This window comes from Melozone crissalis, unplaced genomic scaffold (assembly GCF_028551555.1).
Source record: "Melozone crissalis strain CALT ecotype California unplaced genomic scaffold, PUWL_Pcris_2 ptg000139l_1, whole genome shotgun sequence".
In the NCBI taxonomy this organism is placed as follows: domain Eukaryota; kingdom Metazoa; phylum Chordata; class Aves; order Passeriformes; family Passerellidae; genus Melozone; species Melozone crissalis.
In genome coordinates this window covers 19,346-37,648 of record NW_026535912.1, presented here as the reverse complement: position 1 = coordinate 37,648, position 18,303 = coordinate 19,346, and the positions used below count along the sequence as shown (strand labels likewise).

General features: G+C 51.0%; 1 protein-coding gene across 1 annotated transcript; it reads left to right on the top strand.

The window, feature by feature from the left end:
* Positions 1–5,080: 5,080 nt before the first annotated feature.
* LOC128948594 (olfactory receptor 14J1-like) lies at positions 5,081–17,645 on the top strand. Its single transcript, XM_054293366.1, has 7 exons — positions 5,081–6,009; positions 13,265–13,452; positions 13,638–13,699; positions 14,871–14,993; positions 15,951–16,028; positions 16,776–16,783; positions 17,465–17,645. Exons 1-7 carry the CDS (start codon positions 5,081–5,083, stop codon positions 17,643–17,645), a joined length of 1,569 nt encoding a protein of 522 aa, XP_054149341.1.
* The last annotated feature ends 658 nt before the right edge of the window (positions 17,646–18,303 follow it).

Below are 18,303 nucleotides of genomic sequence, written 5' to 3'. Positions count from 1 at the left end.
TTTCACAATAAGTTCATACATATTCATTCCGCGTGACATTTATCGCCAGTTCTCCTTTATCAAAGGAATTCCTAGGTCGGGGGCAAATTGACCTTGTGGTCATTTCTGTTTTTCTTTCTCTGTCGTCTTGCTGTCTCCGGCATCTGACTTTTCCTTCAGCTTTGGCCTCACAGACTTTTCACCTCTCTTAGACACTTCACCTAATTCAGAATGGATCTCTACTCTGTCTCAGGGTTCAGGAGGCAAGATGGAGGGAACTGGGTGTATCCAGCCTTTCTCCTTCTTCTTCTTGGCCTCCATCTTCTGCTGTGATGTTGGCACTTACAGATTGGTTTAGAGCAGAAGCTCACTGTCTAACATAGGTGATAGGTTTTGGAAAGTTATTGTAAACATTGTACACGTAGTTTTTAGTATAAAGACATAACACCATCCCGGGGGCAGGCAGAATGCCTTGGACAGTCTTGCTAAGCTGACCTCAGCAGGGCAGGAGAAAATTTTTTATAGATAATATAAAATAAACGACCTTAAGATGGAGAAATGAAGAGCCCTTCTTGAAGACTCCTTCTTCAAGCGCTGGGCTGGGAAAAGAAACCTTTGAACTTTTCTCAGGGTCACTCTAACCAGCTAGAGATCCCAACAGGTGTGGGTGCAGGGGCCTTGTCAGGAGGTGCCAGCCACTGCTCGGAGCTTGCCTGAAAGAGGAGATTGAAAGAGGCGCCCAAAATGGATGCCCAAAAGAGGAGGGGAGTTCCCGTTACAATACAATAAATCATCTTCTGTGTCGCATATTCTAATTTTCACTAACCAATGTAGTACAAGATACAAATCTTACAGCATTTACATACAGCCTGTAAGAAACTTTACACTGCCATACTGTGTTACATTTTAAACCCTAAAAATTACTCTTTGGACCCCTTCTTTCAAGCTAGTAGGGTCTGCTCTGACCCTTGGACCTGTCTGCAAGCAGAGGGTCTTGTTTCATCAAAAGAGGATTACCTTCAGCCAGTCATACCATGGTTTTCCAGTTGTTCAGTAACTAAGGCTTGGTATTTCAAAGCTTGCTTTCATTTCAATCTCACGTATAGTTTCCATATTCTCAAAATCTTTTGCCAGGCAATCATATTTATAAGGCTTTCCTGTTTCATCTTCCCCAGCATCTGCTTCTTTTCATTTTCACCCCCCTTGCCCTGAAGTTGGGGAATCAGAAAGGTTTGTCACAGCCACCCTCATTGCGTCTTTTGGCACCCAAACAGGGACCCTGACATTGAATCATGTCAGCTGGGGTTACCTGATGGATAGGTCAGCGCTCCCTGGGATTTTGGATTGTGCCGGGCGGGCAGATTCATCATTGCTTTGAGGGACCTCGGCCAGGATCCACAAGGGACAACGACAGTTTCACCTGCGTAGGATTGCAGATGGGTTTGGGGAAACGCAGGACAATTATTGCCCATTTTGCCACTCTGATTTTACAATACACACCCACATCCCATAACTCATTTGGGGTGTTCCAGTGGCGGTTCCACCTAAGGTGGAGAAAGAGAAAAATGGGCAGCCGGATGTCCAAAGTAGAAAGGTGTGTAGATCGATGCTTTAAGTTAATTCTCACTGATCATGACTAAATATCTTCAAAGAAAAAATTAAATTCAATCGTGAAGTGGATCATTAAAAATTTTCCAGATGCCCCTGAACCCGACTGTCCTCCCTCCATCTTGGCTCCTCCACTTCCTGCTACCACAACCTTCTCTTCCGCCCTAAATGAACCTCCAGACTCCACCCCCATGAATGTGGGTCACGCCCCCACTTTCAATCATTCCACCTTCACTTTGGGCCATGCTTCTAGAAGGCCACATCAGAAGTCCGCCATCCTAGATCAAGGCCCTTCCTTCCCAACACCTGACAAAATGGCAGTGCCCTTTGCATCACCCTCCGGCAACAATATAACCCCATGCTCAAGGTACTAAGCCCAACTGTCACACTATTTCTAATCCAAATGTTTCTCCTCTAAGTTATTCTTCCTCCCCCGAAGGACAGTTTACAGTTTGGATTCCTCAGAGCCACCTTGCCCCTCAACCCTGGAAGATCCCTGGGAAAGTAAGAAGACTGGCATATGGTCTTGAAATTCCCCCATATGTTATGAAAGAAGGAGGCAGAATCCCAGGTATCAGCCACTGGTTTATGGGGAAATCAAGGATCTGTGTAGGGCAGCTAAAGACCATAGGAAGAACTTACCGTCTTTTAATGGCCTAATGAGGACCATGTTTACAGCACATGTCTTAACCCCCTATGATTTAAAATGTTATATGACCATGTTGCTGTCACCTACAGAATACATCCTGTGGGAAGGGGGATGGAAGTGTTTACTAAATCAATTAATAGCAGACTATGCTAATAATGAGGCAAGGGCGGAATTGACAATCAACCATCTAGGTGGAGAAGGACAACACAGCCTACCAGATGATCAAGCAGTAGGTATCGCCAGAGAAGTATTGGATGATATCAAAGAGATGGCTTTGAAAGCTTTAATCCAGTTATCGTAGTACCCCCAATGTGGACTACCTTGGGTGGCTGCAGCTAAAGCTTTAGGACAATTAGACCATCTTGGGTGCCTGTTAAGTAAGCAAACCAATGCTACCTCCCTCACACTGAGTGGCCTGCTCTCAGACATAGAGACCATCAGACATGCCACCTTGCAGAATAGCGATAGAGTTTTTACTCTGGGCACATGGGCATGGCTGTGTAGACTCTGAGAGCTGTGTGGTAAGAACCTTTCCAGCCAAAGCGAGTCAATCCACAAAAGCATTCAAGTACTGAAGGAAGGGTTCAAGAAGCTTCACGTGGAAAACAAAGACAAGGTCAATAAACTCTTCCAATCCAAGGGACTAAAGGGTTTGATGATGTCGAGCTAAAACAGGACTATTCGTTCTCTTAGTGATTGCTGTATGGTTAATTGTCCCATGTTTGGATGCTTTTGGAAATCTTACAAAATTCTTTCAGTTCCATCTTTGTTGTAAAGCAGAACAGAGAAAGATACCCAACACAGGCTCATCATGGACTCCATGGAGGAGGGAACTGGAGGCCAGGATGGCACAAAAACCTCTCAGAGACTCAGTGTGGGAAGGAAAATCCTTAAAAGTACCTAAAAGTATTCTTAAATCCATAAAGTATCTTAAAAACCTTGAGTATCTCAAAACAATAATGAGCCCCACTGAGTGTCAGTACAAAGTTCTCAAGGGACTCATTAAAGCAGATAATTGGGGCCATGATTGCAGAAACCTCTCACAGAGTCTGGATCAAAAGGGAAACACCAAATACCTTAAAATAACTGAAGTACCTTGAAGCATTAATGAGCCCCACTGAGAGCTGTTACTGACAAAGCCTCTCCAGGGATTAATTACAGCAGATAATTGGAGGCCATGATTGCACAAACCTCTCAGAGACTCCAAGGCAAAAGCCAAACCCAAAGTCCTTTGAAAAACCTGCAGTCCTTGGGAGTATTCAGGAGCCCCCAGGGCCATTGCTGAGCAAGGCTCCCCAGGGACTCCTTCCAGCAGATCCTTGAAGCCACTGGAATGTGGGCTAGGGGGGAAGCTGAGGGCAGGACAAGAGGCTGACAGTGCCCAGCCTGGCTGGGGCTGTGCCAGGAGGCCCCAGGGCCTCAGGACAAGGTGTTTCCTTCCAGCCCTTGGTGGCACAGACCCTGCTGCTGTGCCCCAGGGCACCAAGACTTGACTTCTCTTTATCCTCACCTGTCATCAGTGCCTCCAGTTCAATGCTCTGCCTGGGGCCTGGGGACACTTTCTCAGTTGTGTCCCTCAGTGGGACCCATTAAAAGTCCAAGAAACTTTGGAGTTGGATTCTGACTTGGAGTTCTGGAGAGGTTTCTTCAGCTCCCTCTCAGGGACTGATGTTCAGGGCCTGAGCACAAAGCCCCAGAGGCTCATAAAGTCTTTGTCCTGTGTCTGTGCTGCTAAGCTGAGCCTGGCACAGAGGTAGCTCCTGGTAACCAAGAAGAGCTTCAAAAGCACATTTCTCTTGATGAGCAGCTCTGCCAGCCCAGCAGGGCTGGGGCACTGCCTGCAGCCACCCCAGGCACAGCACAGAGGCACAGAGATCTTCAATCAGTCAGGGCTGGGAAGGTGCTGAGAAGTGCCTGGGGCAGAATCACTGCCAGCCCTTGGCACAGGAACCTCTGGTTGCAGGACAATGCAGCTGCAGCTCCTGGAGCCATCTCCTAAAGCTGCAACATCCCAATGCCTGCAGACCCTGTGAGTACATTCTCTGATTGTCTCTTGTGCCGAGCAGCCAGGGGTGCCCAGGGCTGTCCTGCAGAGCAGGGTCCTGCAGCCTAGGGCGCTGTGCTGGGGCAGGGACTCTGCTGCCTGCCAGGGACAGCTCTCAGCCAGTCCTGGCAGCTGCTCCCAGCACTGGGAGACAAGATCTGTGTAAAAGGAGAGAGCTGGTAAGGCTTGGAAGTGTTCTCCTTGTGTGGGGAGGATGCTGCATTGATCAGGACTGCTCCCAGTATGGCATTTAACTGCAGAACATTTTAAAGTAGATTATACAGGGAGCACACTGAGTCAGGGACTGCATGCAAGGGGAAATCCTGCTTTATTAATCTACTGCTCTGGGTTGTCTGAGTGAGAAATTGCACATCAATATTTATCTCTCAGTTCAGGGTGAGAAATTTTTTTTCTGAAATCATTCGAAATCAGGCAGTTAGAGAAATTAGCACAGGACAACTCAGAGGCAGCATCAATGACGCTTTTCCAGCCCCCTCAGAGTTGCTCTGATGGCTCTGCAGAGCCACAGCTGCCCCTGGCCAGTGCCTGAGATGGGAGGGGTCTGCAGGGCAGAGCTGAGCCCCCAGGGCTGGGCTGGGCTCTGGCAGCACTGGCAGGGCCCAACCCTGGGCACAGGGAAGCAGCTGCAGGCAGGGACAGCTCCAGGCAGCAGAGCCCTGGGCAGGGAGTGGGGGGAAAGTAAAGTGCCCCCAGGTTGTGCTGGGATATTTAAAGTCCTCTCCAAACCCAGCTAATCCATTATTACATTTTTTACAGATCCCCATGTCAAGGCACAGCAAATGTCCAACAGCAGCTCCATCAGGCACTTCCTCCTGCTGGCATTGGCAGACATGCGGCAGCTGCAGCTCCTGCACTTCTGCCTCTTGCTGGGCATCTCCCTGGCTGCCCTCCTGGGCAACGGCCTCATCATCACCGCCGTAGCCTGCGGCCACCACTTGCACACGCCCATGTTCTTCTTGCTGCTCAACCTGGCTCTCGCTGACCTGGGCTGCATCTGCACCACTGTCCCCAAAGCCATGCACAATTCCCTCTGGGACACCAGGGACATCTCTTATACAGGATGTGCTGCACAGCTCTTTTTCTTTGTGTTCTTCATTGGAACAGAGTTTTCTCTCCTGACTGTCATGTGCTACGACCGCTATGTGTCCATCTGCAAACCCCTGCACTACAGGACCCTCCTAGGCAGCAGAGCTTGTGCCCACATGGCAGCAGCTGCCTGGGCCAGTGGCTTTCTCACTGCTCTCATGCACACAGCCAGTACATTTTCCCTGCCCCTGTGCCATGGTAATGCCCTAGGCCAGTTCTTCTGTGAAATCCCACAGATCCTCAAGCTCTCCTGCTTCAATTTGTACCTCAGAGAACTTGGATTTCTAGTGTTTTCCATCTCCTTAGGACTGGGATGTTCTGTGCTCATTGTATTTTCCTATGTGCAGATCTTCAAGGCTGTGCTGAGGATCCCCTCTGAGCAGGGATGGCACAAAGCCTTTTCCACCTGCCTCCCTCACCTGGCCGTGGTCTCCCTGTTCCTCAGCACTATCATATTTTCCTATCTGAAGCCCCCATCCATGTCCTCCCCATCCCTCAATCTGGTTCTTTCAGTTTCATACTCGGTGGTGCCTCCAGCCCTGAACCCCCTCATCTACAGCCTGAGGAACCAGGAGCTCAAGGCTGCAGTTTGGAGATTGATGACTGCATGCTTTCAGGGACAGTAAATTGCTGGACAATTTTTGCAAATAACTTGTAATAAAAGTAATCTTTCATACTTCTTCTTGGTTTGGTTGTGGGGATTTTTTTCCCTTGTTTTAGTTTTACATATTTTAAAAAAATAAATGTCATTGCTTGTGCCATTTCTCATTTTGTTTCTCTCCACATTCCCTGTGGCCACAGACTGTGTCAATGAGGGGCTGCACTCTCAGTGGCTTTAAAGGAACTAAATGATCTCCCAGCAGAGTTTTCTGCAGAGATGCCCTTTTGTTGCCTTCTCTGGAGCTGCAGCAGCAATGTCTGTGTGCAGAGCTGGGGGCAGATCAGTGCTGGCCCAGCAGCTGGGCCCAGCAGCAGCAGCACTTGGTGTTGCCAGTGCTGCTGCCGTGGCCCTGCCCTGCTGCCCAGGTGGCCCTGGTGTTGCTGTAGGGCCTGAGTGCTCTCGGGGCCGGGCACAGCCCTGGGGGTGGCAGTGCCAGGGCCGCAGCAGGGACAGGCCATGGGCACTGCTGGGGCTGCGCTGATGCCTCAGGCCAGGGCCTGGGGGCTCCAGGCTCCTTGCCCAGGCTCTCTCAAGAACACAGCCAGGCCAATGCTCAGCACAGAAAACCCTCGTGAGCAGCCCCAGGCTGGCTGTGGGCCGGCTGGGGGCAAACAGCATGACTGGGGCTCTGCAAGGGCCATGGGGCAGACGGGAAGAAGCAGCAGAGCAGTGGCTGATCCATCCCCAGTGCACTGCACAGCCCAGGGCAGCGTCCCAGAGCGTCCTCACGGAGCTGCCAACAACATCCCCCCTCTGCAGCCCTGGCCTCTCCCCAGCTCACACAGGTGCCCCATCCTTGCAGGCACAGACACGGCAGCACTGGCTCAGCAGCCCCTGTTTGCATTGCACACAACAGGGGGAGCACCCCCATGCTGTTGGTGTGGGGACATGAACCTGAGGGAGCACAAATGCCATCGGCCCTGGGGCCAGCAAGGGCTGGGGGACACCAGGGAAACCACTCAGGTTTTTCCTGGCCTCTGCAGTCAGCCAGCAAGTTTGTTCCCATCAGCTGGGAGTTTCCTGTCCCACTGCAGATGCTGTTGCTCAGAGCCAGGGCTGCGTGGCAGCCACCTCCAAACTGCCCTGAGCAATTCCTTGGCTTCACCTTTGCTTTCTTTACTCTTCCTGCTACAAATGTCTTCCTATTGCCCACTTCTGTCCCTTCCCCTGCAAACAGCCCATCCCTGTTTGCCCTTTCCTCTCTGGCTCCACTCCCCATTGCAGTTCCTGACTTGGCACCATGGGAACGTCCCTTGGGCAGCAGGATCATCCTACAAGTGCTGCAGGAATTGTCTGCAGGCTCCTGCAGTGCCTGGTGCTGCACCCTTGCCAGAGGCACCCCAGGCCAGGGGGGCACATCTGGGCTGCTGTGTCTGTCTCTGGGGCTCCCTGTTCTGGGCAGTGAGGAGGAGCTGCAGAGGCTCTGCAGGACTGACAGGATGGGCTTTGGGGCTGGCAGGAGAAGCTGAGGGACCTGGGCTGCTGGAGCTTCTGAAGAGGAGGCCCGGGGCTCATCCTACAACTGCTCCAAGGGTGGCTTCAGAGAGTCACAGAATCAGCAGGGTTGGAAAAGACCTTGGAGATCATCAAGTCCAGTCTGTGCCTTGACACTGCCTTGTCTTCCTTGAGCCTCCTCTTCTCCAGGATAAACAACCCCAGTTCCCTCCGCCACTCCTCACAGGACTTGTGCTCCAGACTCCTCCCCAGCCTTGCTGCCCTTCTCTGGACACACTCCAGCCCCTCCATGTCCTTCCTAAATTAGGAGCCCAGAACTGCAAGCAGCACTCGAGGTGCTGCCCCAGCAGTGCTGAGCACATGGGAACAATCCCTGCCCTGCTCCTGCTGGCCACACCATTCCTGATCCAGGCCAGGAGCCATTGGCCTCCTTGGCCACCTGGCCACACTGCTGGCTCATGTCCAGCCTGCTGTCCATCAGTCCCTGCAGGTCCCTTTCTGCCTGGCTGATGTCCAGCCACTCTGTCCCCAGCCTGTAGAGCTGCTGGGGTTGTTGTGGCCAAAGTGCAGGGCTTGGCACTTGGACATGTTAAACCTGACCTTGTTGAATTTGGGCCCTGGATCCAGCCTCTCCAGGGCCCTCTGCAGAGCCCTCCTACCCTGCAGCAGATCCAAACTCACTCCCAGCTTGGTGTCATCTGCAAATATGCTGATGCTGGACTCAGTCCCTTCATGCAGATCATCAGTGCAGATATTGAAATCCACGCTGGCTGGTTCTGATCTCTCGGCCATCCTGTGGGTGCCCTGTGATGGCACTCAGGGTGATCTGTTCCATAACCTTGCCGGGCACCCAGGTCAGGCTGACAGGCCTGGAGTTCCCCAGATCCTCCTTCCAGCCCTTCTTGGGGATGGGATCACACTGGCACCTCCAGTGCTCTGGGACCTCCCTGCTGAGCCAGGACTGATGGTAAATGATGGAGAGCAGCTTGATGGAGCTCATCCACCAGTTCCCTCATCCCCCTGGGATTGATCCCATCCAATTCCATACACCTATGAGCATTTGAGAGGCTCAGCAGGTCACCAACTGCTTCCTGCTGGATTACAGGGGTCTGTTCTGCTCCTTGTGCCCATCCACCAGCTCAGGAGAACACTTGTCCTGAGGACAACCTGTCCTAATATTGAAAATTGAGAGAAACAAGATGTTAGTCTGTTCAGCCTTTTCTTTATCTTTAGATACTATATTCCCCACTGCATCCAATAAAGAGTAGAGGTTCTCTTTATCCAGACTTTTACATAATTAATTTATTTATAGAAAACTTTTCCATTATTTTTCACTGAAGTGGCCTGGTTAAGCTCTAACTGAACTTTCACATCTCTGCTTTTCTTTCTGCATGACTTAATAACATCCTGAAACACTTCCGAAGTTGCCTGACTTCCTGTCCAAAGTTAATGCACCCTCTGTTTTCCCCTGACTTCCCACAAAAGCTCATGGGCAGCCAGGACAGCCATTTTCCTCACTAGCTCATCTTTTGCCACACTGGGACAGGCAGCTCCTTCCCACTTAAGATGATTTTTTGGAAATGTGTCCATTTTTCCTGGACCCCTTGGTTTTTAAGGACTGTTTCCCTTAAAAGAAATGAGTAACTGATTTAGTACTCCCCAAATCAGTATCATGAACAGGCGAAAGTCTGCCCTTCGTAATTCCAGTGTAGAAATTTTGTTGCTGCCCCTCCTTCTTTCATAGAACATTGAAAACTTGATTATTCCATGGTCACTGTGCCCCAGGCAGCCTCCGAGCCCCACATCTGCCACCAGCCCTTCTCTGTTTGTGAACAGCAGCAGACAGAGCTTTCCTTGGCAGTGGGAGTGTTACCAAAAATTCAGAAAAACAGATAACTCCTTAATCCCAATATAGCATTAAGAAGCAGCATTCTTTATTCAGCTGGATGCACAGAGGATAGCTCCTCCCAAAGCCCTGCATGCTGAGAACAGGAAAGTTTCTGTTTATTTTCTGTATTTTGCACACAAATTCATTGATTGTCCTGGACTAAAAATACAGATGATAATAATTTCCCCAAAATCATTACCACTTTTCCTCTCCCCATTACCCATGTGTTGTTCTGTCCTGGGGTCTCTCTGGTGGTCCCTGGTGCTCATGTACCCCAATGTTCCCATGGGCCCGGCTGAGCTGGCAGGACACTGAGGCTGCTGAAGTTCCAATTCCCCTTCTCACACAATGGGCATTGTGTGGTTTCCATAGGCCTGGGGTTTTGGAGAACAAGCTCCAGGTGTCAGCTCAGCTGGTGGAGACAATTTATCATCTGATAACATGAGGTCACAGAGTGGGCTATGACATCACAGAGTGCATTACGTGAGGTCATTGAGCAGCTATGACATCATAGGCCATATCTGTGACATCAGATATCCAGCTGTGACATCACATGGCAGACTGTGACATCACAGACTGGTGTGACATCAGAGACCAGCTGAGTGACATTAGAGACTGGGCTGTGACATCACAGAGCAGGCTGTGACATCCCAGAGGGGCTGTGTGACATCCCAGCAGGGCTCTGTCAGGTCACTGGGTTGGTCACTCTGCCCCAGCTCCCCCTCACAGTTTCTCCCAACAAGTCCAATGCTGTTCATGCCCAGCTGGGTCCCTGTCCCCCGGGATCCCCCCAGCCCACCTGGAGCCACAGCCTCCACCAAAGGATGTTCCACAGGATCCACCCCAGAGCCTGACAGGGGACAAGGGGCCAGGGCTGTGTGACCAGGACATCAAGGATGGGGATTATCCAGGTCACTGTGGCCTGGGTTGGGTTCCCCAGGGCAGGAAAGATGCCTGGCAGCTGGAGCAGGGTCTGGGAAGGGCCTCCAAGGTGTGGCCGGAGCCCTTGGGCTGTGAGCAGAGGCTGAGGGAGCTGGGCTTGTCCAGCCTGGAGCAGGGAAGGCTGAGGGGCTCCTCATCCCAGCCTGGCAGTGCCAGCCAGGAGGGGATGGAGAACACAGAGCCAGGCTCTTCACAGGGGGCTGCGGGGAGACAAAAGCCAATGGGTGGAAGGGGAAAGAGGGGAGATCAGCCAGGGCATGAGGAGATGAAATGAGTCAGGCTGGTTTCAGCACCAGGGGTCTGAGTAAATGTATAAACGTCCAACCCTCAGCAACTGAGAGAGCTGGACATACTGAAACATGAGTGTATTTGAAAATTTAGTCCCAGGTACAATCTGGCTTGTCAAAGGAATTTATGGACCAAGAATCAAAAAGCAATGGAAAAATAGGGTTCTGACAAATTTCTGAGTTCTTGCAACTTTAATTACTACTTAGAATAGCTCACATTGTGTTCTTGGACAGAATTCACTTGAAGTAATATATTCCTCTACTCTATTAGAAATGAGTGACAATGTGCCCCATCCCCAGAGCAGTGGTATGGGAAGGAGGGAACATAACTCTTAAGTTAACCCTTTAAACTTTAATACAGTAGCTGATCATTTTGTAATTTAACTCTAATAATTGAACAGCAAGGAGTTCACTCAGGTGGAATAATGAACAAGGATGAGTAGTTTTATAATATTTTTTTCCTCCTCTCAGAATCTTCCAGTACATTCCCTCCCTTCCTCCTCATCTCTAAATTGCACATATATAGAAGAATTTTATTTTATTTTGAAACTGATGGGAGCTGTGTTTCAAGGTATGACTTTTGACCATAATATCTCTGAATCAAACTCGAGATTCACAAGGATGCTTGATTTTAATTCTGAGGGATGCATCCACAGCAGGGATCTACCCTGGAGCTGTTGGTCCTAGAAGTACACAGTACCTTGGAGTGGCATTTCAGATGCCATTTTGTAATTTAATGGATCAGATTACTTTCTTTTCAAGAAAAACTAAGTTTCTTGTGGGCTCAGTCAACGAGATGGAGCCATTTTAAGAATAAGCCAGACGGGACAGTACTGCACATTTATGTGGAAAACACATTTTCCTAAATTATTAGTTTCCCTGTCCAGTCTTACAGGAAAATTAGACTGCTGGATATCAATTCCTGTAATTGAGCTGAAATCCTGCAAGGTAACATTTACTCTGAAGTATAAATTTAATAAAGTTACATATAAAGCATACAATGAATATTGTCAGGACATCTTTAAAATGCTATTCTACATACTTTCTAATGCTGGGAGAAGTTCCTGTGGTCTGTTTTCAGTCCTACAATTATGAAGTATACTATAAAGCATAGCACAACTGACTATTTCCATCTCATGCAAGAAAAGTTACACAAAGTAGCAGAAACAGTTGCATTTTAGCTGCATTTCAAAAAGAGGTGCATTGGTGCTTAAGGCCAAAGTAGGGGAAATGAGAAGATCTGTGAGTTGATCAAAAAGCTGTAAGGAAACTTTGCTCACAAAGCAGAGGTAAATTTGTAGAAGTTTGAGAAAATCCATTTGGGTAATCCCTGGTTTTGAAAGTGTTGGGTTAAAAAGTCAACCTGCAATACTGTGACTCAGAATGGGCAATCAAATCCAGGGATGTCTTCAAGTCACCACTACTTGTGAAAAATCTCCTTAAAATAAAAAGTAGCTGACATGTCCTGGGATGGTAAGGCAAACCTATTTCCTACTCACATGTGCTCTTCAGATCTTCCACATGGCGGAAATGCAATCTAATCCTATAAATCCAAAGTCTGATGGGCCCATTCTAAAGCTCCTCAAAGACACGGTCCTGTGGAATATCAGATGACATGTCTGTGCTGAGTCACCACAAAAGAAAGCTAAGCCAAGGCTCATGATTCCACGGGTGAACAGAGCTGATTTGCAGAGGAGTTGCATGCACTTTATTCCCCCTCCCACCCAGGATTTTGTTCCAAAAATTTCAAGATGCCTCCTGGGTCTGCCTCAAGATTTTGACAGAGAAGGGAGTGACGGCATCTCATTTGTACTGGGATGCAGCTATCCAAATTTCTGCAGGGAACCTTACAGGGAGCATGGAGCTTGTGCAAACATCTGTCCCACTGCAGCTTTGCACTGTTCCAAAGGGTGCTCCTTTGGGCTCGACACCTGCAGGCCATTGCAGAGCAGCGAGCTGCAGGCTGCTGCCAGAGCTCCGACACAACGAAAGTGTGGCAGCCCAAGAATCAGCACACGTCTCTTTGGGATGTTCTGAGACTTTCAGTTGCCAGAGAAATAGCAAGCAGGACCACAGGAGCTCTGCGTCAAGACCTAAGCCAGCCTGTCCCTGACACAAAGAGAGGGCAGCCTCCAAAGCGAGTCAGAACAAAGGACAGCATGCACGCACGTGCTCAAGAAGAGACTGCAGCCTAAAATACTCCTGGCAATTTATTATCTTTGCTTCTTTTTCCCCCTAAATGACACTGAAGAAGTGAGACTTTTCAGAACCAGCTTCGATGCCACCTAGAAGAAGCAGCCTTGCTTTCAGGCAAAGCTTTTGGGAGCAAAGGGCATGTTTGCTTGGATTCCTTGGATGTCGCTTGGCTTGGCGCATTTTCTGAGTTCCCCTGGGATGCCTTGAGCACTGCCTTATGGACTGGGAGGACATTTTCTGCTGCTTTATGAGTGAGGAGAACTTGCCAGGCTTTTCTGTGGCATCAGCTGTACAGAAGGTTGGCTTGCTGGGCACAAGAAAGCCACAGAGCAGCTGCTATTGTGAGGTCAAGCCAGAGGTGTCATGTCACAGTGCTGGCAGCACAGCGTTGTCCCGGTGCGCGCAAGGCCTGCTTGTTCAGAGCGGCTCTTCCACTCGCTTCCTGCAGGAGGATCCTTGTGCTCAAGGAGTTCTCAGCAGACGGCCTGCACCCCGAGAGGAGTCTGGGCCTTCCCTTGGGTGGCATTCAGTGTGCAAACCCGCACAGTGCTGCCAAAATGATCGGGCAGGTCTGTGCCTCGGTTTGCACGGTCTTTTCTCTTGTCTATTCTGGCTACTACCTGACCCAGCTGACTCGTAAGTAAAGGTTTCTCATGGGGCTGGCATCACCTGGCTTTTGCTTCACTCTGCTCTTTATACCACACCAGTGGCCCAGTTTATTTGGGAACAAAATGGCCATGAACATGCCGCCACTTTGGTCAATGTCCTGCCAGCAGCATCAGCTAAAAAGGGGGCATCTCTATACTGGGTGGCGGGTGCAGAGTATTTGCCGTGCAACCTGCAGCGGTTGCCTTCCCTCCCCGAGAGAGTGCACGGCAGCGGAGTCTGTCATTTCCTCCGCTTGCTGCTTCAAGCAAGACAAGCTACAAATTGCAGACTCTGAGGGGAGATCCTCAGAAGTACTTCTAGCAACTCAGTGGTTGTCTCCAGGAGTGAAGGAAAGCACCTTTTGCTCCAAATTCTGCCCCTTAGAGGCCTTGGCTGCGTGACTTGACCCTTTGATGGTGTGCCAAGACTGCGATTCCCTTGGCCATGCAGCACAAAGTCCAGTGCAGGGAGGGTTTGCTGCTGAGCCCAGCAGCTGTTCCTGAGCTGCTTCAGCAGGGAGCTGCCACAGGGAAGGGGCCCTTTGTGGAAGCTTTGCTGGGCTATCATCTTCAGCCTAGGGATGGGAATTAGGGCATGCCATTTAAAAGAATATCTATCTAAAATGCAGGAAAGAGAAGAGGAAAATGCTGGTTGTGCTGCTGGGCACAACAGAAGCTCAGAGTGTTGAAGAGCAAGGGGCATTTCCACCACCATGTTTCTATTTCTCTCTTGGCAAAAGAGGCCCAAATGTAGACAGAGCCTACTATAGCACCCTTGTTGTTCTCTTGTTTGCTGTGGGAAAGAGCTGTTGCTCCGGGAGGCATGCTGGGAAAGGGAAATGCTTTGTCTTGGGACTGCCTTGTGCTGTGCAAGTGGCCAGCACGGCCACTTTTCTAAGGGCCTCTGGTTCCTTTTGCCTTGCTCGCTGCAGGTCACCTGACACGTGGATGAAGGCAAGCCTGTCCTTTGGTGAGTGGCAAAGGAAGCTGTGACGTTGCTGGCATGTGAGAATTGTGTGGCAATTCTGCCAGCTTGGCCTGTTGCAGTCGAGTGTGGAGTGCCAGCGTGGGAGGCTGAAAGAAAGGCCAACTGCCCGGTGGCATCATCAACAGCAAAGGGAGCACTGGCTGTTTGCTGATTTTCCAGTGAAGAGCCTTTCAAGAGATGAAAGGCAAATGGGACAGCTCCAAGGCATCTTGTTGCTTCTAGGCAGCAGGGAAGCTCGAATGCACAGCAAGATGGAGTAGCACCTCATTCAGCCAACTTCCTCGGGTTTTCATGCCTCAGAGTGCCATTTGTATCAAAGTCTTGATTTGCCCTTCTTCTGGGTCCTTTCCCAGCTCAATAGAAAGCAGCTCCTAAGGGACTGGCTTTTGCCCATCTCTCTCACTTCTGTCTGTCTGCAGGGCTCAACAGCAGGGTCAGCAGCTCCTCTGCCTGGCTCTGTCATTGAGGAAGAGGCTGAAGAGGAGCAAAGGAACATCAAGCCTCCAGCTGCTGTCCCTCCACAGCCTGAATGTGCAGAGCCAGTAAGTGGCAGCTGAACTTGTAACTGCCTTTGGTGCAGGGCCAGGCTTCCAGTTTTGGAGCAGCCCTTGTTGCTGGTGGCTGAAGATGCTGGCGGCTGTGTGCCTGCTGTGACATAGTGCTGCTTCAGGCAAGCCAGGCAGCCCTGGCCAATGGGTTCTGAAGTTGTACATTTAAGCTGGGATGCTGAGAGGGCCCGAGAATGTCTCTTGGGATCAGACAGGAGGCAGCATTCAATGATTCTCAGTGTAGGAGTCAGCCCCTTGTGCCCATTGTCAGTGCAGGCTGCCTGTGGTCAGCAGACAGAGTGGCCCAAAGACGCAGTTGACAGCCTTGCAGGGAACCAGGGAGACACTGACCCCTGGAAGGGACTTGCCCTCTCCATGGACTAATTAGCTTCAGGCTGTGCTTCGCTTCCAGCTGCTCAGAACAGAGTTTGGAGAGGAGAATGCTTGGCAGCCCTGCATTGTAAAGGGCGGGTGGGTCTGGGTAGGGCTGGAAGGCATGTCCCAAGGGCCGCTCCCTAAAGGCTGTCATGGAGAGGGGAAATCGGTGAAACAGATCAGAGAAGGGACACGCTGTGGGCTTCTGAGCAGACCATTGCATGCCAGCTCCGGGCTGATTTCATTGCCCAGGGAAAGACAGGAGGAGGAAATCAACGAGGCTCTAGGGCCCTGCTCTGATCTCTTTGGATCTTGGCAGCCCCATGGCTACCTTGTTGCCAGTGTCTTGCAGAAAAGCTGCAAACATGGAACATGGAGGTGGCCGTGAGGGGCTGGATCCAAGCAGCCTTTGGGCTTTTCCCAAAGTTGCCTTTGAGAAGGAGACATGGAAAATGCCCCAGCTGGAGAGGCCTGGCGGTGGCTGACAGCACCTTGCCAAGGCCTTGCTCTGGCCGTGCACTGCGCGGGGCATGTGTGCAATCCGCCCTTCTGATGGGCAATCCTTCCTTGTCCCAGCTCAACACAGGCTCTGCAATTCAACCTGGTGCCACCGGAGCAGCGTGGCCTGCAGCAGCTAGCTCGCCCCCGCTGCTGGTACTGCCTGCAGCAGCGCAGCCCAGCAGCCCGAGATGAGGGAGGAGCAGGGCCTGAGGACACTGAGTAAGTCGGGTGCATTTCTTGTCTACCAGAGCAGTGTGTTGTGTGCGTGTCTGGGTGTAGGCTGCGCCAGAAGCTGCCCTTCGGTCTCAGAGGCACTTAGGCCTCTCTGCAGAACCTGTTGTTGTGCTTTGAGGCAGCGCAGCAGCACTCAGGGAGTTCCTGCTGCTGGTGAGGGTGGCTGGGCCTGGCTTGGCTCTGCCTGGGCTGCCTTCTGTGCCAAAGACAAAAGCAGAGATTGTTTCTGCTTGAGCAGAAGGCTGGCACCTAGCAAGTGACTAGGCCCCAGGGAGCTCTCTGGCCCCAGCTGTTTTCGGGCTCCCGTTCTTACTCCTCCTCTGGCTCAGACACTTTGTGCCCCTGGCAGTGGACCTGCCAGTGATGGTGGCTGTGACTGCAGAGGCTGCAAAGGCCCTTGGTTACCTCTTAGGGCCCCCTTCTTAAGGGCTTCTCATTTTGGCTTATGGCATGGGATGGTGTGCTTGAATGAAATCAAGGCCTTCTTGGAAAGGCCACATGATGAAAGGTGGAGAAGATGGCCCTCCCACTTGCTGGTCTCAGCAGCTGGAAGCCAAGGGACCACAAAGGGCCCAGAACTGCTGGCAGCGGGGCTGCCTTTGGGAGGCTCTGGGCAGCGGCATCTCTGTATGCCAGTGAGTGCCCTGCACTGCTTTTGTCTTTCAGGTAGCATTGTGAGTGTGGGCCAGCCCATAGGCAAATACACAGCATTTGAAGAACTGGGATGAGGGTAAGCATGGTGTCGGCTCCTTTTGTAAAAGTGTGGGCCAGGTCTTTGGCTGGTGCAATATCAAGCGTGAAGTCAGGCGAGCTTTAATCATGGTCAGGCTCTGGCTTGACCTCCTGTTGCCTGCCTGGACTGCTTGGTCCAAGCAATCCGAAGGCCTCATCAAAGACAAGTTGATGCTGGCATTGTCTTGCTTGCAGCAATGAGGAGCAGGAACTAGGAAACCCCCTGCCCCTGCAGCTTTCTGGCCTGAAAGAGCATCTTGCCATTCAAGAAATGTCAGATTCTCAAGGACAGTCTTCTGACTCTAATTTTTCTCACTTTTTTGACACACACACATGCATGCATACCCACACAAGGAGAAGAGTTACCCCTAGGTTTGGAAATGACCTGGCTGGGCGTGCGCCTTGGAGGCCCTTGGTCTTCATGCTTTTGGGTGCAGCTCCGAGCACTCCTGGTGGCCTGGGCATTGTGGAATGTGGGAGAGCATGGACAGGAGCCTTGTCTCGCTGAGCAGCGGTTTCTGGTTTCTCTCCACAGAGTGCCAGCACATCATCAGGTGGTGTTGATGCATGGACCCCACAGACAGGCCATCACTGGAAGACTTTTGGAGCATTCTTGGCTACAGGAGCCCTGCCTGGCCCAGGAGACAGCAGAGATGCATCCCTGTGCACAGTAGGATCCAGGAGCCAGCAAGTAGCACCGGCACGAGTCTTGTGGCGCTGGAAGAAAACCCCGGAGCGTTTCCCTGCGGCTGTGGCACGGAGGAGAGAGCGCAGCTGGAGAGATGCTTCCGCTGGTCCCTGTGAGCTGTGGAGGGAGTGGCTCCATGCTGCCCATCCCATTGGAGAAGTGGTGGCAGTGCGGTGAAGGTGCCATGGACTGGGACAGGGGAAACATCCCCCTGCAGCTCAATGGCATCGTGATGTCCCTGCAAGCCGGGGCACAGCTGGCATGTTCTTCTGGAGCACGACCCCTTCTGGAGGGGGAAACACCTCCTCAGGAAGCTGGCTGGCTACCCCAGGATGTCGGACCTGGCCTGGGCGGAGGGAAGGTGGGTGATGCTTTTGCCATTCATCTACTCTGGCAGGAATTTGAACTTTAGACAATCACATGCCGTTATGTGTTTTCTCACTAGTTTTATAGATTGGAGAAGTCACTGTGTTCCAGAACTGTGGATAGAGGGTGAGTTTTGGGAGGGAAACAGGAGGTGCCCTGTCAGGGTCCGTGCTAGTGGACAGATGACCTGATGGTTCGTAGGAATGATCTCAGAGTGCAAACCACCAACACGGTACAAGGGGTTTTGCAGTGATAATCAAATCAAATGCAATTTTATTGAAATAACCACAGCAAAAAATGCGATAGAGGGATTAAGGGAGAGGAAAAGATAGAGAAAGAGACAGAAGAGAGAGAGAGCAGGAGGGAGAGGGGATATAGCTACCAACGCAGAGACGAAGTCCTTTGATG

Coding starts and splice junctions, on each gene's coding strand:
- LOC128948594 (XM_054293366.1), top strand. CDS start 5,081: ATGTCCAACAGCAGCTCCATCAGGCACTTCCTCCTGCTGGCATTGGCA. Junction 13,453..13,637: donor CTACCTGACCCAGCTGACTC/GTAAGTAAAGGT, acceptor TGGCGGGTGCAG/AGTATTTGCCGTGCAACCTG. Junction 14,994..15,950: donor AGCCTGAATGTGCAGAGCCA/GTAAGTGGCAGC, acceptor TCCTTGTCCCAG/CTCAACACAGGCTCTGCAAT.